This window comes from Onychostoma macrolepis, chromosome 19 (genome assembly GCF_012432095.1).
Source record: "Onychostoma macrolepis isolate SWU-2019 chromosome 19, ASM1243209v1, whole genome shotgun sequence".
NCBI lineage: Eukaryota > Metazoa > Chordata > Actinopteri > Cypriniformes > Cyprinidae > Onychostoma > Onychostoma macrolepis.
In genome coordinates this window covers 14,917,292-14,941,847 of record NC_081173.1, presented here as the reverse complement: position 1 = coordinate 14,941,847, position 24,556 = coordinate 14,917,292, and the positions used below count along the sequence as shown (strand labels likewise).

At 38.1% G+C, this 24,556-nt stretch overlaps 1 protein-coding gene across 28 annotated transcripts in view; it reads left to right on the top strand.

Annotated features, from left to right (window-relative positions):
• Window positions 1–24,556, top strand: part of adgrb2 (adhesion G protein-coupled receptor B2) — a 328,746-nt gene that overhangs the window by 154,990 nt on the left and 149,200 nt on the right. For all 28 annotated transcript variants that reach the window (XR_009267175.1, XR_009267174.1, XR_009267179.1 and 25 more), the window contains one exon: window positions 23,664–23,744. Coding sequence is in view for 22 of the 28 variants with exons in the window: in XM_058752678.1 (XP_058608661.1) it covers window positions 23,664–23,744 (81 nt within the window). In the remaining 6 variants the exon portion in view is untranslated. The remainder of the gene's footprint in view (window positions 1–23,663; window positions 23,745–24,556) is intronic.

Genomic DNA, 24,556 nt, shown 5'->3' with positions numbered 1-24,556 from the left:
TGAACACGAATAATTTTCTGTCAACTGTGATACATTTCTGGTTTTATAGTTACTGTCATCTTTGACATTTACTTGAATCACTGTTCCTATAGTTACTACTGGTGTTATTTGCATCACAAGAATATTAAAGGGCCCTGATATTGTTTATTTATGCATACAGAAAACATTATAGTTGCTCTTGTAGGCTGTTGTATTAACACAACTTTTTGAGTCACCTGTTAGTAAATACAGTTGTAACTCTTGTGTGAATGCAGCCTGTTTGTCTTACTCTAGCTTTCAGTTTTACAAAGGCTGTGAATTTCCAAACCTGGCACATGAAGTTCTTATCCAGGTGGCATTCCATGGTTTCCATGACAGTCTCATGTGATCTCCTCTGGTTATGCCACATGCCCTGTTAGTAGAGTGAACAGTTCAATTCTGAGATGGAAATTATCCAGACCTCCCTTGAGCTGACCTGCTGAATTATTTAAAATTGGTTAGTAAGGTTTTATATAAAACTGGGATTTAAAAAAAAAAAAAAAAAGCCAAAAGTTCTATAAATGACAACATTTCTAGATGAAATTTGGAGGAAATGTTATCAGTAGTTTATAGAATAAAACCAAAAAGTTAATTTTACTCAAATACATACATTTTTTAAATAACTTATTTATAGTTCTCTGCATAGGAAAGGGAGAAATACCTTGTTTCCATGTTAAAATATTTATTTTGTTTGTGGGATAACACTTTAGAATAGGGAACACTAATTCACTATTAACTACGGCTTTTCCCTCAATAAATTACAAATTTGCTGCTTATTAATAGTTAGTAAGGTAGTTGTTAAGTTTAGGTATTGGGTAGGATCAGGGATGTAGAATAAGGTCATTAATATGTGCTTAATTAGTACTAATAAATGGCTAATATTCTAGTAATATGCATGCTAATAAGCAACTAGTTAAGAGACCCTAAAATAAAGTGTTACCGTTTGTGGTTGATGCTCCTTTTTGTATTTGTTGTCAGCAGCCACTTTTGCAGGTTACTTCCTATCATGCAGACACACACAAAAAAAAAAAATATATATATATATATACAGTGAGGAAAATAAGTATTTGAACACCCTGCTATTTTGCAAGTTCTCCCACTTAGAAATCATGGAGGGGTCTGAAATTGTCATCGTAGGTGCATGTCCACTGTGAGAGACATAATCTAAAAAAAAATCCAGAAATCACAATGTATGATTTTTAACTATTTATTTGTATGATACAGCTGCAAATAAGTATTTGAACACCTGTCTATCAGCTAGAATTCTGACCCTCAAAGACCTGTTAGTCTGCCTTTAAAATGTCCACCTCCACTCCATTTATTATCCTAAATTAGATGCACCTGTTTGAGGTCGTTAGCTGCATAAAGACACCTGTCCACCCCATACAATCAGTAAGAATCCAACTACTAACATGGCCAAGACCAAAGAGCTGTCCAAAGACACTAGAGACAAAATTGTACACCTCCACAAGGCTGGAAAGGGCTACGGGGAAATTGCCAAGCAGCTTGGTGAAAAAAGGTCCACTGTTGGAGCAATCATTAGAAAATGGAAGAAGCTAAACATGACTGTCAATCTCCCTCGGACTGGGGCTCCATGCAAGATCTCACCTCGTGGTGTCTCAATGATCCTAAGAAAGGTGAGAAATCAGCCCAGAACTACACGGGAGGAGCTGGTCAATGACCTGAAAAGAGCTGGGACCACCGTTTCCAAGGTTACTGTTGGTAATACACTAAGACATCATGGTTTGAAATCATGCATGGCACGGAAGGTTCCCCTGCTTAAACCAGCACATGTCCAGGCCCGACTTAAGTTTGCCAATGACCATTTGGATGATCCAGAGGAGTCATGGGAGAAAGTCATGTGGTCAGATGAGACCAAAATAGAACTTTTGGTCATAATTCCACTAAACGTGTTTGGAGGAAGAAGAATGATGAGTACCATCCCAAGAACACCATCCCTACTGTGAAGCATGGGGTGGTAGCATCATCTTTGGGGTGTTTTTCTGCACATGGGACAGGGCGACTGCACTGTATTAAGGAGAGGATGACCGGGGCCATGTATTGCGAGATTTTGGGGAACAACCTCCTTCCCTCAGTTAGAGCATTGAAGATGGGTCGAGGCTGGGTCTTCCAACATGACAATGACCCGAAGCACACAGCCAGGATAACCAAGGAGTGGCTCTGTAAGAAGCATATCAAGGTTCTGGCGTGGCCTAGCCAGTCTCAGACCTAAACCCAATAGAGAATCTTTGGAGGAGCTCAAACTCCGTGTTTCTCAGCGACAGGCCAGAAACCTGACTGATCTAGAGAAGATCTGTGTGGAGGTGGGCCAAAATCCCTCCTGCAGTGTGTGCAAACCTGGTGAAAAACTACAGGAAACGTTTGACCTCTGTAATTGCAAACAAAGGCTACTGTACCAAATATTAACATTGATTTTCTCAGGTGTTCAAATACTTATTTGCAGCTGTATCATACAAATAAATAGTTAAAAATCATACATTGTGATTTCTGGATTTTTTTTTAGATTATGTCTCTCACAGTGGACATGACAATTTCAGACCCCTCCATGATTTCTAAGTGGGAGAACTTGCAAAATAGCAGGGTGTTCAAATACTTATTTTCCTCACTGTATATATATATATATATATATATATATATATATATATATATAAAAGAAAATAATAATAAAATACTTTTGAATTCTAGGATGTTTTTTTTTTAAATTGCAAGCAGCATATTTTAGAAAAAGGCCAATATGTATTTTCCAGAGACTGCTTATATGTCCAGGGTTACCATCAAATAGTCATCTCTTCAATAATGCCTAGTTTTTGCCGACCATAGTGCTCAAAGAGAAAGAAGCCTAGTTTTATACCATAACCACAAAAAAGAAAAAAATCATTTAAGTGGACTAGTTGATCTGTAAACATACATCTTGCCATATCCACTGCATTTACTCAACATTTGTTAATAGCTGTATTGCGTTGTAGGCAGTGTTAAAGGGGTCATGAACTGCCTTTTTTAAAATTTTATTTATTTATTTTTTTGTACTGTTCACTGAGGTCCACTTAAAATGTTATCAAGATTTGTCCATCAAAAAAAAAAAAAAAACAATTTAGAGGTAATAAGCTATTTTTCTGTCCTGTTTTTAACCCCCCTCATCAGAACGCTCTGTTTGAATGACAGATTGTAGACTCAGAAGTAAATGCACACTGCTGTGATTGGCGTATAGTTGTGTATGTTTGACAGAGTACATTCCTCATAGATAGACGCTGCTGTGATTTAGATCAAAACCGCATAAATAACTCAATACATATCAAACGATTTGTAGAGACAAAGAGACAAAGCCATAGTGAGCATGTAATGAAAACAGTTACTCACACTTGTGTATTGCGACATTACTGTCAGATCCAATATATAGCCCAATATAAAATATTCAATATTTTTTTAAAATCCCACCTCGAATTATGCCTTGTTTGTAAACAAATCCGCAGTAAAATGAAGTGAACAAAGGACCAAGTTCTTACTGACACAGTCTGGATCTTCATTAAAAATAAAGTTCATTTACTCTTTCCTAACATTGGGATCAGAAGGAAGGCAATGCAAAGACTGCTTTTCCACAACTTGGCACTGCACAGCATCTCGTTGTATTCGGAGCCATTTTTATCGCTTGGTTTCTGCGTAGACCTGCACATTTGTCTCTCTTGTAAACACTACATGCGTAAATCGGTGGTCTGGGCTACACAGGCAGCGATGTAGAAGCAGGTGTTGATCATCTTATGTGGAGGTGGTGTTTATCCACACTATTACATCATAGAGTAGAACATTCTAAAAGCTGTCATTGTGGCAGACTGCCTTCTATATAAGCTGTTTTTAGACTAACAACAGTTTTGAGTTCTGGAACTTGCGGGATATTTGTTTATAGCACAATGACAATGTCAAAAAATCAAGGGAATTTTGGTTTCTCAGTTCATGACCCCTTTAAATCCGATGGGTGGTGTATGTGCCCCAAGGAAGGACAGATACTTTCCTTAGCAAGATGCAGTCATACCTACACACACTAATCAAACCTTGGCTGAGAGGATCCAAACAGCTTTACCGCAGCCTGTCTGGAAGACAAAGAGTGACCTGAGTGGCTGGAGACATGGATAGTTTGTAAAATCACAGCAAGTGTGGTCGCTTTTGTTGCGCTGTTTCTCTCAGAAAAGAAAAGTGATCTGCGCCGTAAATGGATTCTGACTGAAAGGTTTTAAATTTGGAGCTACACAAACAGGTCTGAGGGAAAGTTTAAAAAGCTTTTTGTGGAAAATAGTATTGCCGTGATACCAGAATTTCAGTCTATACCAATCCAGTGAAATCTAACAGTTAAATACTAGTTTTGATACCACAACAAAAACTAACTAACAATAAAGTTAAATGTGAATATAAATATTAAGTAATTAAACCAAAGGAATATAGTCTTTAAGTAGCTGCCAATGAATTAAACATTTGTTTTAAGTAATTGTACAAGTAACCAGTAATTAATAATTAGAAATGAATACAGAAGAGCAAGTGTTCTCTTTATGACAGTATTATTGTTTGATTAATTTTAACATTTCATTGTTTGTTAGATGGTGACAGGTCTAATGTGTTTAGGCAAACAGATGGTTTACATTAATAACTCACTTAAATGGCAATTTTGACCAAGAGGTGCATTTGACCTTATGCATATGCTTATGCATATGCAGTTGCATCATTTATTTATTGTTATTAGCAATTTGTTATTATTAATTTCAGTAACATTATTCCTTCATTTTCAGAATCCACCTGCAATCTCTAACTTCAGCTAATACAGTAATTAAACCTTTAATGTAATTAATGTAATTAAAATGTTGGAAACTATTTAGGGCACAATTAAATAAATTACTCATCCGTGTTACTGGAAGTACTGCCAGAGTAGTCTTTAGACTGGCAGTGCACAGGCTTTGGAGGTGAAAACTGGAAGTCAAAATAAGAGAGAATTGAAGAATACGAAAGCGAGGCAGATCGGCAAACTAAAAGGACGTTTACTTCACCAGAGTGCTCAGTGATGTGTGTGTGTGGGAAGCCTATCAAAGACTAAGTCGTCAAACAGTTCAACAGTCCGGTCCTTTTGTGATGTAGTGTATTATTTCTGATGCACTGTCAAGTCCAACGGGAGCACTTAATATTGATCGTACGTGTTTACAACCATGCGCACACATTGCTTTACTTTAGAAAGAAACCAGTATAAAAGCATTGAAGGGTTTGCCGTGCTTCATTTGACTGAAATGAGTAAACAAAAGGCCTACATTCTCGTAACCTGTAGCATGATGCATACTATTCATTCAAGCATTATATATTCTTTCTCATTTCTTTCATATAGTCGCTAGACTTTGTTCTGTTCCAATCTTCTGCATTCCTCAAGAGATTTATGTATTTCTGTTCACTATTTTGAAGTGCTGTGTTGAATGAGGGAGTCATTCATATGATAATCTTTTCCTAGTTTAACTTCAAATCTTTCCACATGCCTCACAGTGCACTCTACGCAAATGACCGCTACCTGTAAATCCCCTCAATTAGAGGATAAAGAGGACTTGATAGTGTTTGAAGGACCCTCATTTGTCTGAATGTGACCCTCCTTAAGTATTGCTTCAGCATACATCTAACAAGCTCTTGGATTTGTGGTTGAACGCAATGATTTAACCAGTCGAAAATATAGACGTTAGACATCTGAGATTGCTTGAGTTTAGGTGGAGTGTTCAAATTCAAGTAAGAATTTGTGAATTTATTTATTTTTGTCTTTTGACAAAAATATTGTTTGTATTCAAAGTTTTAGCACGTTCCATATTTTAGTCCATTTTCAATGACTAAAAGTGCATCTAAGTTTAGTCTATGGAATTGGACCTTTTTTATTCTTTAGTTATTGTGTTTTAACACATTGTTACAGAATAAACATATTGACAACATCACTTACACATTCTGTCTAGCCTGCAACTTTGTGCCATTTTTGTGCAGTTGTAAGTTTAATATTGTTTATGTTGTATATAAATCTGATCAATCTATATGTTTTGGCAAGTTAATTAACCAACTAGTGAAGCGTGTTCATGCGCTGTTCAGCTTCAGCTCACTCAGGTCTATTCACGACATGGAATATTATTGATTGACTGTTTTCTATTTTAATTGGGCAGTGTAGATATTGGTACTTTTGTTTCTTTGCATAGATAAATGTTGACCCTTCAACTAGATCAACTACCTGGACAACTAATAAAATTGAGTAGTCATGCAATTCCTGCTTGTGTTCAGCTCAAAGTCTCTTCGACAGGTCCCTCTGGTGAATATGTTTTATTCATGGAATGGCGTTCATGTAATCTATATGAGGGCATGTGGCAAGGGTTGACAGGGTTGACATGCTGTCCATATAGAAGGGCTTGAACATGCTCTCTCCTAAATATGGAGTGGAGATGTTGGAGGAGTTGTTGAAAACTTTCAGGATTGTGGGAAAAAAAAGAGGACATCTTAAAACAACATGAATTTTCACACTGGTCCAGGCAAGGTTACACAGGTTTGTGCTGGTCCAACTAGGACCAACAATGTTGTTGTTACTGGCACGACATTGACATTTTAGGTTTAGACTTAAAATTAAAAGTTCTTTATTGGTATTGTTGGTTCCTTGAAGAACCACTAATATCCATGGAACCGCTAAATGTTCTTTATATTGGAAAAATGTTCTTTAGATATTCTTCACAGTAAGAAAAAAAAATGGTTCTTTTAAGAACTTTTCACTAAAAGTTTATTTTAGGAACCCAAAATCGTTTTTTCTATGGAATCACTGTGGAACCCCCCTTTTTGGAACCAATATTCTAAAGAGTGTAATAGCAAATCTCAAAATGCAGATCTATTTTCATAATGTGCATTATAATGTTGTGATTTAACTTTTAGTGATTTAGTTTTTTTAAAGGGGTCATATGACATTGCTAAAAAGAACATTATTTTGTGTATTTGGAGTAATGCAATGTGTTGATGTGGTTTAAGGTTCAAATAACACATTATTTTCCACATACTGTACATTATTGTTGCTCCTCTATGTCCCGCCTTTCTGAAACGCGCCGATTTTTACAAAGCTCATCGTTCTGAGAAGCGAGGCATGCTCTGATTGGCCAGCTATCCAGTGCGTTGTGATTGACCGAATACCTAGCTGGCAGGCTACTCCCAGATTCAGAAAATAGTCCTCCGCTAAAATACGCTGCACACACTCTAATATTTGGGATGAACTGTTCTGGAACAGTGTTGTAAATACAACTTAACCACTGATTTCTAGTTGTGTCCTCTTTTGGAAGCCCAAAGAAAGTAGTTTTACTGCTTTCTTTGAGCTTCAATAGTGCAGCAACAATACTACAGCGAGAATAAAAATCACGCCCCCTTTCTTTGCATACATTTGGGCGGTGTTTTGCCAATCTCCCCACACCGTGATGTAGACATGTGGGGGCGTGTTTGAAGGAACCGTTTTAGGTGGGCGTGGTCGAGTCTTAACTTTTATAAAGAATATCTCTTTTGTTTTTAGACTTTAGTCTTTGCAACTTCAGGGATCTTATCTATGCACAAACAGCTTGTAACACTTCAAAGAGAAAGGAAAACTTGAAATCGCATCACATGACCCCTTTAACATGGGCTTGAAATGACATGTACTTTCTAAATGCATGTTATTGATCTTAGTGTGAATAATTCATCCATGCATGTTTAATTTTTTAGTCATAAAATGTCATAACTCAATCTTCCAGTGAAAACAACAGACTTCATTTAGTGACCTATGCCAGACTTCTCCAATCATTTAGTCCACTTAATCATTCCTTAAATTCAACCTTAAACTCACATTCAGATCTACTTCCATCCATTCAACAACTGATGGATAGAACCAAGTCGCAGTATGCATGGAATACAATTTCTATCACTACTTCTGTTACATACACACTGTATATATACTGTATACACTGTATATATGCAAAATAGTACATAATTTAATTGTGGGACTTGTTGTGGCAAAATCATGGTTAACTCAACATATTCCTGCATCAAAAGTACAACCTATGCTCTAATCTTTGTCTTGATAAGAATGTTTGATGCATGAATCTTCTGTACTTTTTCATCCTTCAATCCTCAACAGCTTGAGCTATTTTATATTTCATGGGAGGCAAGAAGATTTGAGTAGAAAGAAAGAGCGAGAATATGATTATTGCATTTGCTGGTGTCAGAATGAAACACCTGAATAAACACAAAAATATATGCACACTCACACCACACACCGCAGTGAATGTGCATATGCTTGTAAGTTCTTATCTTGCATCCACACACTCCCGTTGAAGGAATCGACTGGGATGCGAACACACACACCTCCACACAGTTTCCCACCATTAGCATCACATCACAACCACGTAATCCATCTCTCGCACACATGCACACCTACACGCTCTGACACACTTGGATTTGTCTCTCTGTGGGTCTCCCACAATGCCTGGCTCTCGGTATGGATGAAATCCGTCTTTCCCCAACACAGCTGTGATCATGCCTTACGCATCTTTTTGTTTTTACTTCTCCGTTTTTTCTCCTTACATGTTTTGTGGCTCGTTTCTCTTTCTCCCACACTTCCTCTCTCATCTTTGTGTCTAAATCCTGGCCTTGCAAACAACAAAGAACGACTTTGGCTCAAACTGGCAATCCACCAAATCCTCTTTCTTAGCTTCAGTCTTTGTTGGAATTAAAGGTTTTACTCTACTCATGTTTCTCTCCACCCTCTCGTTCTCTCTTTCTCTGTTATCTATACATACTGTAAATTACCATCCGAATCATTTGGCTCTTATTAAGGTGTGTTTACTGAAAGGCCCTACAGATATTTCTTACCCTCATACCTGACTTCACCCTGCAGCAGCCTGGAAGGTAGAGTCCCAGCATGTTACTGCAGTCTCAGATAAGGAAGGAAGTGAAGTAAATGAGAAGGCCTGCCACGAGAATAGAAAGAGAGAGTTTTACTTGAGTCACTAACCCCAAGTGTCCCATGGATATGTAATTGTAGTGGCGTTGTAGAGCCACGATTATTACAGGTTAGCATAGCTAGCTCAATACTTGCGTTTTGTAACTGAATCCGAACAACATTTTGTCTATTGAAAGCCTTTCAGAACAGCTGTTTGATCTGATTTAAATGGCATTTTTGCAAGCTACATTTAGACTATAATACAAATTTTTCTGTTAACCTATTTTATATGATATATTTTATCAGTATTTGGAATAAAATGTAGATTTTTTTTTTTTCTCCAATATGAATATTTTTCAAAATGCATTTTTAACTGCATGCTCATTTCCCAAAATTTTATATTTAAATTAATTTATACTGTGCATTATAATGTTGTAAACTCCATTTAGACCAAGAATGATAACCATAAAGAAAACTATATTAATGTCACCAATGCTCAATAACATTGTACAACATTTTCTTTTCTTTTAACATTCATCAGCTGAAAAAAAATAAATGTTCTGAAAGTTATTAAAATAATTTTGTTTCCATCTCATATCATTTTAGCTGCGGTGTAGACTATTTGTATTTTGATCGCATGAAAATGTTTATTAAAACTTTAGAATTATTGTTATAGTTATCTTCCTTGGTATGAACTGGACTATAGTACCTAAATTTACTTTTAGCATTTAAAAAGACTGATTTAAATTTTATTTTGTTTAAAGAAAATTGTATTGTGGATTTTAATACTGGACAATAGTCCGTTATCAGCCATGACATTATCAGCATATGCCAGGAATTTAATATCAGATCACTGTTAATATGTTTTCCCTGTCAGCTGCCTATTATAGACCTCCTTAATGCATGCACAGCACACACACATACATTTTTTTACAATAGCAAATCCTGAAGTCGCATTGCAGACTTGGCCCTGACCACATCAATTCATGTTGACAAGGAGATACGTACATAAATAAACACACACCTATAATTGTTCCGAGTAGGTCACACATGCTGTGGTGTATAGTCATAAATAGCCCTGAGCGCTTATGCACTCGTGTACACACTCAGGGTTTGGGGACGTGTGCATAAAACACGGACAGTCAGAAGAGAGATATGTGGGCATGAAGACGCATAAATCACTTCCTTTGTGTGGCTCACTGAGTCAGATGGAATCACCACATCAAGGATATGTGAACACACACACACTTTGACACAACAAAGTAATCACAGATTCAGAGACTAAGTGGAGCCAAAAACAATCACCCACATTAAAATGAAAACACAATAATGCATACATGAAAGTACATAGAAACCGTCTCTGGGTTTCGTATGTAACCCTAGTTCCTCAAGTGAACAAGATGCTGCGTCCGAAAACGCTATGGGAACACCTTCAGCATGACCGGCTCTGAATACAAGTGTAATCTGTCCAATGGATGGGCGAGAAGTCATGGACGGGTGACGCAACAGCCAGGAAGCATAAAAGCACGTGCTGTGGAACCGGCGTCAGCTTCAGGAATGAAGCAACCGCTCGTAGGGATGCCGGAAGTATAGCTTCGAGACGCAGCGTCTCGTTCCCTCGAGGAACTAGGGTTACATACGTAACCCAGAGACGTTCCTCTTCAGGAACTCGAGCTGCGTCCGAAAACGCTATGGGAACGAGATGCCCACGCCACCAGACTGACAAATCCCTGCCTAATGTGGATGGAGCACAGCTAGGGCAAGAGAAAAAAGGCCACAAGTGGCTAAAGTGGGTGGGGCCTGCATCCCGAAGGCCAACTTCTGAGAAGTGAGTCTTGATCCCCAGGAAAGGGGAGAGCAGAGGACTCGAGGCTATGGAATAGCATCCTGATCCACCACATAGCATAAGCTCTCTGGCCGGAGGCCTCAGCCTCTGGAGGAAACTTATAACTAGGGGGTGTCTACCCACTGATTGCCCACCAAGAGAGGTGTGATAGGCCGAATTGCCGCCACGTAAACCTTCAAGGTGGAGTGGGTAAACCCTGCGGAGAGTCGGGCCTGCAGGAACTCCAGAACTGTACCAATTGGCCAGTTGACTGGGTCGAGCTGCCGGTCTCCGCACCATGAAGTGAAAAGTTTCCACTACAAGGCGTACAGTTTCCTCGTTGAGGGAGCTCTGGATTGGAGGATGGTCTCAACAACCTCGGTTGAAAGACCGGAAGCTATGAGTTGCGCCCCCTCAGGGGCCACCCCCACAAATTCCACATCTCCGGGCGGGGGTGATAGACCCCCACTTGTGAGAGGAGATCATCCCTCCTGACGGGAATCTCCCATGGAGAGCCGTCAAAGAGAGAAATCGGGTCCGAGAACCATACTCGGCCCAGCCAGAACGGTGCTACCAGAAGTACTTTCATGTGAGCGAGAACAACATCTCGATGTTGAGCCGCCATCTGCTCTGATTGAGCGAGAATCAACCAATCGTTGATGTAATTGAGTATGCGGATGCCTTGTACACTTTGTACACACACTTTGTAAAGGTGCGGGGTGAGAGTGCTAGGCCGAAGGGAAGAACCCGATATTGGTAAGCTTCGCCCCCGAAAGCAAACCTCAGGAACTCCCTGCGAGTGGGAAGGATGGAGATATGAAAGTATGCGTCTTTTAGATCAATCATGACAAACCAGTCCTCGGACCTGATCTGAGACACGACCTGTTTGAGCATCTTGAACTTCAGTCTGCTGACTGAGCAGTTCAACTGATACAGATTTAAAATGGGACACAACCCTCCATCCTTCTTGGGAACTATGAAGTAACGACTGTAGAACCAGGACTCTCTTTCGTGAGGAGGGACCACCTCGATAGCCTCCTTCCTCAAGAGAGTACTCTACTTCTCGTTCTATTACCAGAGCCTGCTCAGGGCCCACCAGAATGGGATTCACCCCGTTGCATCGAGGTGGAGGAGAAACAAACTGGATTCTGTAGCCTCTCTCTACAGTATGCAGGACCCACCGAGACACATTTGGCAGTAGTTTCCACGCTGCCAAATAATCTTCTAAGGGAACCAGTCTCTGGAGACTGGCCTCTGGTGTAATCAGAGCGGCTAGTTCGGTATCCTGGAACGGCACACCGGCAAGAGAAAGCCAAACTAGTTGCCCTAGAGCCCCCGAAAGGGGTGGTGAGCCTCCCAGCTCCACTATGTTTCCGGGCAGAAGAGACTGAGAGAAGTACTCACTGGAGACCGCTGCGCGCTGGAACACCGTACGTGGCAAGGTTAGCAGACCGATCTCCTGAGGGCACTGAGGAGAGACGGGCACCGTGTACCGCAGTGTATGCCGCTCTTCCCCAGAGGGGCCGGCCCTCACAAGTCCTGGGCCCTAGGCAGCAGGATGTTTTAGGCGAAGACTATCCAGCAAGAATGACGGTCCACAGATCCGCCTTCTGCTAGAAGGCTTCGGCCTGGGAGCGCCACTCTGACTCCAACATTCTGGGGAGTACGAGAAGTGACGCTCCCTAAATGAGGAGCTGGAACACGGTTGGGGCTGACCACCTCAACCTCCCTAGAGGAAGAGAGGTAAAACATCGTGCTCTCACTCGAGAAAATCCCAAGAGATTCCTATACACACACATACGTGTGTGTGTGTGTGTGTATATATATATATATATATATATATATATATAACTTCTCCTAGTTAGATGAAATAGACCATTTAATTCCTCAAAATCAAATGCAGAAAAACAACCAGACAAGTAAACATGGTCTGATATGAAAAGGATTCATGAAATGAACCCACGGGGCAGGCTTCCAATCCCAGAGAGCGGGCGCTGGATCTGATGGGACAGGAAGAAGATAGGGGCTCGCCCATCTTCAGACCCTCCACCTGATGAACTCCACCTCGGTGAAAGCGGCGCCGGCACCGCGAGGAACGCTGGTGAAAGCTCCCTCCTCAAAGAGAGCCCTCCAAGAGCAAGCATACGCAGTGACAAACGCTCACAAAGCGGCAGTCAGCTCCCTCGAGAGCTGACTCTGCGTGCTCTGCTCTCAAGAAGACCACACACGGACTGTGTGTATCCCCAGCAGTGAAGAACACACAGCCTGTAATGCGATCTGCTCTTGCCCTTTAAGTGCTTAGTTTTCTCAGCACTTTAGACATTGTGGAGCTTATTTCAAGTGATTGTGTAGGGACAAACAACACTAAATAATACTCACAACACAGATAAACAGACACACACACACACAGAGTAGCGGTTGCTGAATGACAAAAAGCTGACGCCGGTTCCACTGCACGTGCTTTTATGCGTCCTGGCCGTTATGTCACCTGCCCGTGACGTCTCGCCCATCCATTGGACAGATTACACTTGTATTCAGAGCCGGTCATTCTGAAGGACTCTCTTGTCATTATTTTCCCACTTTAGCAAGTTAAATATTTGTTGATTTTTTTTTTTTTTTTTTTTTCATAAACCGCTAATAAAAATGTGGTGGACTGAGTCATTTCTGGCTGAATTGGACAGGCGATTTGAAGCGATGGCCTTGAGTGTGGCGTGTGATGCAGTATTCAGTTTTAGCATGTACGCAAGCCTTAAGATTTACCCTGGGTTTGTGACCGTTGAAATGGATCTTGTGAAATGTGCGATCGCGTCATCGATTACTCTTGAGAAACTTAAAGATGAAGTGGGCTATGGAAGGACAAATATCCAAACTTTTTTGAGGTAGGGGCGTGTTTGTTTTGGTGATTTCAAATGTCAACATTGGCTACCAGAAATCGCTTACCCCACCTTTAACACTAGAACCACCACGGGGTAAATTTTACCCGTAGCTGTTTTTCAAATGTGCATAACAGATTTTCAACAAAACATTCAAGTCTCCCAGTTATTGACTTTTACTAAAATTATGTAATTTACAACTCAATATTGTTAAAAATTATTTAGATAAAACCAGATCAAAAAACGGAGCATTTATACCTATAAGCGCCGCGTGGGTCAAATTTACCCGCTATATAATGCATGTATTTTCGCGCTGTCATTTTCTTGCCGCTTATGTTTTAACATTGTACGTTTCTAGGCAATGCTTTTCACTCACTGATTTAGCGGTTATCAGTTTCATAAATAAAATCAAAATGACTAAAAGAAGGCGATTTATGGAAGGTAGGTATTAGAAACACTAAATACCATGAGTGATGGAGAGTCTGTTATGCGTCCTGGGTCGGCTCAGCATCTGACAGTGATCCAGACATCATATTTAGATGTTTTAGCCTAACGTTTTTTTTTATTATTTAATTTTGTCTTGCCATATCGTTTATTGTTCGCTACGTACGGTGCTGCTATTTATTATACTCTGGCCGTTTCCTGAAGAAGAAAAAAATCCGATCTATGATGTAATGATTTTTTTTTTTTTGATTACCCGAAGTTTATTATTGTTGTTCTCTTATTCAAATTATAAATGATTGGGCCTAGGTGAAGCTGTGCGCTTGAATTTGTCATAGCATCCTATGCAGTGTGGAGAATTATTATTGCTCATTATTGTCTATTGGCAATTTTAGTAATTTAAATAACATGAGTTATCCTAATATACTTACTACCTTCTAATTTTCGTTGTCAGTGCAGGCTTTTTTTTTTTTTTTTTTAGCTTAGCCTACTGACCATTATGGATTAGTGTAGGCTGCATTAAAAAGTCTTAAACATAAAACAACAGGGTAAAAATATAGTTGACGACTAGAAATAATCATTTCATGACTCTAGACACTTCTTTGTGAAGACAGTCGCATAATACAGTGAAATAATATGTTCTTTAGCCATATAAAAACAGTTGCCATGTGTGCGGGTAACATTTACCCGCTGGCGCTTTTAGGTACAGCGACCTCTGGCGGTTCTAGTGTTAAGTGATTCAGCTGATTAACCAAAAAGCAAATAAATCAGATTTTTAATAAATCGTTTAGACCTGTTTTGTGAACTGGATTAACTGATTCATTGAACAGATCTGACTCAAAAGAACAGTTTGTGCTTGTACTTCTCTCATGAACTCTGATGCATGAGATGAGGAAGTGCGAAAATTTCAGAAATGCATTTCTGGGTGAATTATTCGTTTTATATACTATTGAAAGCTCCAGGGAACATGAGAAAGGTCAGTTATCTAAAGGTTTACTTTTTTCTCTTTTTTAATATCTCTGTTGATTCTTTATGCTTTGTTTCTACCGCCTGTATAACTCTAAATCCCATTGCACCGCTCTGAGTTCCGGTCATAATTGTTTTATGGGGAGGCCCAGCACAGTGTGCTGAACTAACGCTTCTGTATTATTTACTTTCTATTTGTACCTTCATGACAGTTTAGAATGGATAGATGCTTGTTATAATAACTGTCCACCCCTACTGGAGGTTGATGGACAGGTCGTATTTACCACTCACAGAACTCTGCGGAGCGTGGGAGAGCTGGAGAGGAAGGATGTGGAGTGAATTGTTGGGGTTTTAAAGTTGTTGATGTTGCTGTGGAGAGGCAGGCTGAGGGGTGTCAGGCGTCTGCTGGAGATGCATCGCTGCCATGCCGTGCTGATAGATTCCCTTGCTGATGCTGCTGCCGATTTTTCTTCTGCTACATCTGTTTTATGTCGAGCTGGCTGGTATGGTGCCTTGCTGTGGTTTGTTTCAAAGCTAAGTGTTTTAGTTTACTTCGAGATGTACTTTTCACAAAGCATTACCAAAATACACAAACGGACTCTTCTGTGCACTAAAATAGGGATGTGCCGAAGTACGTGCTTTTTAAAATCAGGTTCACCTGACAGAAAATATGTGTTTCTTTGGATGTGTTTGCATAGGACACATTTTTGTGTGTTGAGAAACAGAACAATGTGGTCCTGTGTGTATATATATTTATATTTATATTTATTAATATTAATTTGATCGTTATTATAATTTTTTATTATTATTATTGGAAGCGTTTATTGAATCTTTATATAGTTTGCCTGCTAATTAACCCACCACTTCTAAATACAATAAACAATCAATAAATATATATTTACATTTATATGTAAGATAAATGCACGCACACACACACACACACACACACTCATGTTCGTTTTTATGAAAAGTGGGGACATTCCATAGGCGTAATGGTTTTTATAGTGTACTTACTGTATGTGCTATTGTCCTACACCAACCCTACACCTAAACCTACCCCTTACAGGAGACTGTGCATGTCAACTTTCCCCCCAAAAAACTCATTCTGAGTGATTTATAAGCGTTTTGAAAAGTGGGGACATGGGTCAATGTCCTGAGATGTCACCTTCACCATGTCATACCTTTGTCATTATACAAATCTATGTCCTGACTTTTCACAAAAGTCATGTGTGTGTGTATATATATAAATATATATAACGTACAAATCGATGCGTATTTTTTGCTAAAAAACGTAAAAATATTTACATATCTTTTATATCATTAAGATATTCGAATCAATGCCTTTTTATCATTTTATCTATAATCAAAACCTAAACCTACCCATTTTATAGCGAATATAAAAGGATATAAAACGCAATTGACTGAAACATGCAGGAAAATAACCATTTTATTAACAATATAGCATTAAAAATATTTTTATAGTCGCTAATCTCACTCCTGCATCTAAACCTAAACATAGATATTTCTGTACAGTATAAGAAAATATATTTATTGCAAAAATGTCAAAAGCACTACCAAAAGTAATCCAAATGACGATGCGTTGCAGCCGCAGTCCTCTCTGGCGGAATACAGTAGGTTTGTGTGAGGTGCAGAGCAGAATTTATGTTATTAATCGCTGAAAATATGATCCAGATTTTCCTGATCTTCCTGATCCTCTTGTTCTCTCTGAACTCCTGAAGGGGCGCGCGTGCTAGCATCATTCAAATACACACCTCACCAGAAACACGGCATGTTGCAATCTGTGACGAATGCAGGCGAGAGCCAATGAGCGTTCGATTATCCTGCCGTAAAACCAAGATGGTAAAACTTGTCGTTTGAAGCGGCAACATTTGAATTCGTAACGAACTCGTCCAGTAGCCCCTTACTGCAGAACAAAAGATCCAGGGGGCGGGGTTGGATCCACATCCAGGGTGTGGAGATTGGTAGGTTTAGGGGTGGAGATGGGTAGGTTTAGGGCTGTGGATGGGTGGGTTTAGGGATCGGGGGTGGAGACGGGTAGGTTTAGGTAAATGTAAGGTGGGAGGAGTTGGATCTAGATCCAACCACACCCCCTGGATCTTGTGTTCTGCAGTGAGGACCATCTCAACTCATCAGTCAGTGCGGGCTTTGCTGTTTACGGTCGCTGGACTTGCTGCTCTGGATGGAAATGAAGATCGTCGAATAAAGGCTTGGATTTGGTTCTGTTCCTCGTAGTCGTATGGATTCTGAAGATCTGGATTACAGCGCACGAATAAAATTGTTTCCTTTCGTAATTATGTTGCGGTTTTGGTGTTTTTTTTTTTTTTTATAGTTCTGTTGTCAGTCACAGCATGTCGGAGAAAACGCCTTTTGTGGCCCATGGCAAACAAAGTACATGACAAGTAAAGGTTAAACGATTGAAAATGTTATTTATTTTAAGGTTTAAAGTGAAGTCTTGTTTAACATTATGTAGGCCTATTATTGGAAACGAGCTGGCAGCAGAAATCACACAACAAAACGAAATGTAAATGAGTAAACTATTTAATGATGCAATTGAAAACAAGGTAATTGATATGACAACTAAAAACAACTAATAATAAAATTAATGCCGCAATTTCAATATTCATAAGGATTCATTATTAGATGTCGTCAATACGTCAGTTTTGTATGTTTAAATGCTGAAAATACGTAAGTATTTGTACGTTTTAGTGCCTGTAGAAACGTAAGTAAATGTACGTTTTATAGAACCACATTTTATGTAAAATACATACGAATTATCATGAGATCACGTTGCAGCATATATATATATATATATAAATGTGACCCTGGATCGCAAAACCAATCATAAGGATCAGTCTTTTTTTTAATTGAGATTTGATTTATACATCTTCTGAAAGCTGAATAAATAAGCTTTCCATTGATGTATGGTTTGGTAAAAAGGACAATATTTGACCAAGATACAACTATTTGAAAATCTGCAATCTGAGGGTGCAAAAAAATCAAAATATTGAGAAAATCACCTTTAAAGTTGTCCAAATGAAGTCCTTCTCAATGCATATTAACAACAAAAAAAAATAAGTTTTGATATATTTACGGTAGGACGTTTACAAAATATCTTCATGGAACATGATCTTTACTTAATATCCTAATGATTTTTGGCATAAAAGAAAAATCAATAATTCTGACCCATACAATGTATTGTTGGCTACTGCTACAAATATACCCATGTTTTGTGGTCCAGGGTCACAAATATATATAAATATTGTATATCTAAACTTTATATTTAAAATTATGTAAAATATACATTATATTTTTTAAATACAATAATTCTTAAATAATTATTTTAACTAATTTAATATATATTTCTTAATACATGCATATATCACAAACTTAATAGCATAACAGATATAACAGATACATAATAACAGATAATAAATGTAATATTTCACAAGTCTTAAAACTAATATCAATTTTTACACTGTGCATTATAATTTTCTGCTGACTGAATTCACTTGTATAATTTAATGGTTTTTAGGTTGTAATTATTTATTTTTACTTTATTTAGTCAAAGTAGTATAGAATTTTATTATCAGACATTTAAAATTTATCAGCTATATTGTAAAAATTATTATTGACTTATTGGTGTAGACCAACATTTTAATATAATATGAAAACTGGTCGACATTGCTAACCGACTAGTCATTGCGACCCATGTCTAATGTTGCCTTAACTGATGAATGTGATGTAGTGTCTTTAAACACCCAAGCTCAGTATTGATTGTTGCAGATGGATGCGTGTGGATGTTCAGCACACTGCGCTTTACTTGAACCCAAGTGAGTAATACAGACACACCGCCAGGCCGTTTAATTAAATGGCTTCAATTTGAGCTAACTGCTTAAATTCATTTCCGGCTTCCAAGAACAAGCTGTGAGAGTGGCGGAAACATAATTCAACCTCTCATTTAGTGCTTAAAGTCCTAGCGTCAAATACACATGTGCGCTCACACACACATACCGGATGGTGGAAATAAGTACAGTTGGCTCTCAAGGGGAAATGTACAGAAGACGTCCCAGGATGATGAACATCTGTTTAGCTTGCTGGACTCTTAGGCAGGTTACACACCCCACTGCTGCAGCCATCCCTGGAGAATCCTGCTTTACCACATGACTGAGTTTCAGCTTGAGAATAAAATATCGACTCGGAGAAGAAACTGAGGTCTGTACTGTTACATATATAGATTGAGCATCTCTGCAGTGCTTCTTCTGTAAAAAAAAAAAAAAAAAGGCAGTTTAATTGTGATTTTTTAAAAATTATTATTATTAATTACTTTTATTCAAGGATGCATTAGTGAAAGAAATGTTAGCATAATAGAATGCTTTCAGAAGGATCATGTGACACTGAAGTCTGGAGTAATGGCTGATGATAATTCATAATTTAAATTGTAAAAATATATTAAAACATTTATTCTTCAATTGCAGTGATATATATATATATATATATATACGTGTGTGTGTGTGTATATGTTTTTATTACTGTTTTAACTATATTTTGATCAAATAAATGCAGCCTTGGTGAGCATAAGTGACTTTTGAACTGTAGTGTGACTTTCTAATGACTTACATTTTGGTCTTTTCCTCACACAGTGCTTAGTATACAAGTCATGTGGACTACTGTGATGGTGCTTTTATTTATTTGTGTGTTCTCTTTACAGCTTAAACACCATTCCCTTTCATGTTACACATAAGAAAGAAAGTCATGCACATTTGGAACAACATACTGCATGATTGAGTAAATGATAAAAACCACTACTATTGCTTTAAATCGTGAAAGGCACTGTATGATGACCCACTTTACTCTGAAGCACGGTCAAGATGAAGACTAATGAAGCGTGTGGGCTATTTCCTTCTAAACATGTGGATGTTATTGGATGCAGGCTGGACACTCTGTGAAATGCGGCAGGAAGGAGCCGGGTGGTGGTTAATAGAGGTGTTATTGTGAGGAAATTGAGAAATCAAAGACATGAAGACATGAGAGGTCATAGGGAATACTTCAACCCAGAATTTGTGTCTGATATGAAGATAAAAGACGTGCTTATTCTATCTCTGTCTTACCAAACCGCTCTCTTCACCCTTTGCCGAATGCAGACAATGGCGTAGACCCGACGTAGAACAACAGGCGCAGAGGAGAGGCACAGCGTAGGAGTGAGATACAAAAAGCAAGCAGAAACAAACCCCCGCCTTTCCTGACACCACTATTGTCTTTTCCGTGACAGAGTAAATTAGTGTGATCGTCTGCGTGCGCGTCTGAGCTATCATAAGCATATTAACACAGGCCCTGCGGGAAGCGCTGGTAATCAGGTCTGCTTGACAGAGCCAACAGGGGGAAGTCTCTAGAGTATCCATCCATCCCATGTGCTCCAATGTATATGATGCAGCTCTCTTTGGTAATAAATGCCTGTCTCCCTTTCTTATGCTGTACTGTATGCTTTTCTTTCCACTGTTTCTTTGTCTCTTTGTGTTCTTGTTCTCAAACCATCTTATAGTCTTTAGCTTCTATCTTTAGGTTCTAGGGTGCAGCTTCTACCACAGAAATGTTTATTAAAGACTCTCGTTTGTGAATTCCTCGTCTCCTCGTTCCTGGCCTCCGTGCTTCCGTGAAGTGTGACAGTATATTTATTATGTATATATTAATGCACACACGTCCGTGCATATTTAAGAGGAAAAAAAAAACACATTTATATAAAATATTTATATATAATATAAATTGTATATAAATATATATATATATACACATGCAAATATTTTAAAATATATGCATGTGTGTGCATTTATATATACATATTAAATATACACTATACACACACACACATGTATTATTTAAACACAGACTTCTATTTTGGATGAGATTAATCGCAATTAATTGTTTGATAACACTAATTAATTTTTTTTTTTAATAAACGTATTTAAATAAGTTCTTATATAAATGAATGCCAATGTAGGCTATAGTTATTGTTTTATTTTTTATTGTTTTTAGAAGTGGTGGTTTAATTAGCATGCTGTGCTTTAGCTGGTAGAAAGTTGTCTTTCATCTCTCTTAAAGCACCATTGCTACAGCCATACACATTTAAATTGATGTATTGTTTTGTGTTTCACAATGTTTTTGGAGTGTCTCATCTTGAGCGTTGCATTTTTATAAGTAGTGTCAAGTTAAAGTTCGTTTCGAAAGTCGCATTCTGTTCCATTCTGTCTTTTGAAAATATGTATTACAAATCCATATATTAAAAGCAGTACATTTAGTTTAAAATTTTCTTTGTTTATAATCTATTTTTGAAGCATTCAGTTTTAAATGCAGGTCAAATGTTTTGTGTCCTACATTATTCAAATGCATTTGTATCTTTACAATAGTATCTGCATTTAAAATCCCATCTGCACTGACCTGTGAAAAACTTTTCGGAGCAAAATAATGGAAATGTAAACACGCGCAGTCTGTGGGATGCTTCATTCTCCGTCTCTTGACTAACATGAATTTAGCATTGGGCTTTATACTCGCTGAAGTATAAATCAAAAATTGATTTTTTTTTTTTTTTTTTAGTTCATGTTGAGGATGTGCTTCATGATTGTGAATTATTCTAAGCATCCATAAATTCTCATGGTAATTTAGAAAGAGCCTCAGAGAATCCACTTTGTTTTCTAGTGTTTTCTTCCTTCGGTTCTTCCTGTTACATCTTATGGAAATCCTCTTTTCCTGCATATGCCGGTGGAATTTATTAGCAACCCACGCAACTCATCTTTTCACACACTTAGAGCAAAAGGTCAAGTCGACCAATCAGCTCCAGAGAAGAGAGTGCTGCACACTGAATGAGTGTACTGGGCACTCTATACATTAGAGACAAACAAAGTCAACGTTAAAAGCAAAAAACAACACACACACACACACACACCAAAAAAAATAAAAAATTGCTCTCCATGAGTTATTGTAGATATTTTTAGATAATAGCCATACAGGAGAGGTTGTGTAGAGGCCCTTGTATGGAGATGGTTTGAATATGTTGTATGCTAATTACTTTGGACACGCCCTCCCTCATTTAACGCCGATTCATTAACATTAGTTTGAACAAATGTATGTGTACTCACCTGTTGTTGTTTTTTTCTTTCTCTTCTCTCTCTCTCTCTCTCTCTCTCTCTTATTTATTTATTTTTCCAATTCTGAGTTTACATCTTGCAATTCCAAATTTAAATCTTGCAATTCTGACATTTCTTTCTTTGAATTCTGAGTTGCAATTCTGCAACTCAGAATTGAATCAGTTTATTTATTTATTTATTTTTGTTTGTTTCCACCACCACCACCACGAAAAAAAAAAAAAAAAGGAATTGTGGCTTTATCTCACAATTCTAACTTTTTTCTCGCATTGCAAGTTTATATCTCACAATTTATACTTTTCTTCTCAGATTTGACAGATTTAAATTGTGAGTTATAATTCAGAGTTTATATCTTACAAAAAGTTTGTCTCAATTCTCCATTACGAGAAATAAGACTGAATTGTCAAATTCAGAATCACAAGAAAAAAAGTCTAAATGTTGAGATATTAAAGTCACATTTAATTTTCCCCCATACGTTTCAGTTTGTTCTTAAAAAAAAAAAAAAAAAAAACTTATGAATAGATAAATTGTGAGTGCAACTGATTTGAATTAAGCAGAAACACTATATTTTTAGGTTGAGGTGTCAAAAAGAGTTAATCCCTTGGATTAATTTGGTTTGTGCAGGCACTCATGACACTACACACACTGAACGTGCTCATTTAAATACTTACATTCAGCAAACTAGACAGGGAATTAGCCGTTTTCCACTAAACTTTTTTTGGGGGCAGGTAGCCTCATCTGAGCGAGGAGAAGTTGAAATATATGCTCTCATGAGTGCGTGTTCATATTATGAGGGATTTTCATGTGCCCGAGGACTAGGCCAGATATAGAAAACACTTTGGTGACCGGTCTCTGTTGGCTTATGTAGGTTTACTCAGGAGCTGCTACAAGATGAGGTTTGTAGCAGCACACTTAAAATGTTCCTCTCACAATGGTGAGACTTACATTTCAATCAATGACAAAGTGAAGCTCGGTGGAGAGATGTATTACATTATTGTGTAAATGTAAAACAGTGCTAATAGTATGTGTGGGCTTTAGCATTTGTGATTGTACAACTGTGTGTGTCAGTTCCATACTAATAAAGAAGTGTGTGTAGCAGCGTATTCTGACTAGACTGTGTGGATGCTTCCAGGTCTAAAATCCGATTGGAAGAGTCACATTTGAAGAGTCACATACAGTATATATATAATATGTGTGTGTATATATATATATATATATATATATATATATAAAACAGACATATGACCCTACATGGTTTATATTGGATTTTTATTTTAATTGTTATTAAATATATGAATACATAAAATATATTAGTGTTCTGTTCTGTATCATAATCTTGTTGGCACCAACCTCTATAACTCATCGATCTTCAATCTTATCCTATTTCTTTAATATAATTGTTTTGTCATTTGTCTGTCTAGAACCTGATGATGATGAGCAGAAGGTGAAGACACAAAGGCCGCGATCAGCTGACCAGCCGGGTGTGTTTCAGGCCCAGACAGGTGAGTCCCATCTTTCATTATTAAGCTGAATTGCGTTTCAGAACCATGGACAGCGCTTTGATGTTTTCAAGAGAAAAAGGTGTCTGAAAATAGTAACTCCTACAGGATATATTGTCAACCATAAAAAAGTGTGTGTGTGTGTATATGTACAGTGGGGCAAAAAAGTATTTAGTCAGCCACCAATTGTGCAAGTTCTCCCACTTAAAAAGATGAGAGAGGCCTGTAATTTTCATCATACTGTAGGTATACCTCAACTATGAGAGACAAAATGAGAAAAAAAATCCAGAAAATCACATTGTAGGATTTTTAAAGAATTTATTTGCAAATTATGGTGGAAAATAAGTATTTGGTCAATAACAAAATTTCATCTCAATACTTTGTTATATACCCTTTGTTGGCAATGACAGAGGTCAAACGTTTTCTGTAAGTCTTCACAAGGTTTTCACACACTGTTGCTGGTAATTTGGCCCATTCCTCCATGCAGATCTGCTCTAGAGCAGTAATGTTTTGGGGCTGTCGCTGGGCAACACGGACTTTCAACTCCCTCCAAAGATTTTCGATGGGGTTGAGATCTGGAGACTGGCTAGGCCACTCCAGGACCTTGAAATGCTTCTTACGAAGCCACTCTTTCGTTGCCCGGGTGGTGTGTTTGGGATCATTGTCATGCTGAAAGACCCAGCCACGTTTCATCTTCAATGCCCTTGCTGATGGAAGGAGGTTTTCATTCAAAATCTCACGATACATGGCCGCATTCATTCTTTCTTTACACGGATCAGTCGTCCTGGTCCCTTTGCAGAAAAACAGCCCCAAAG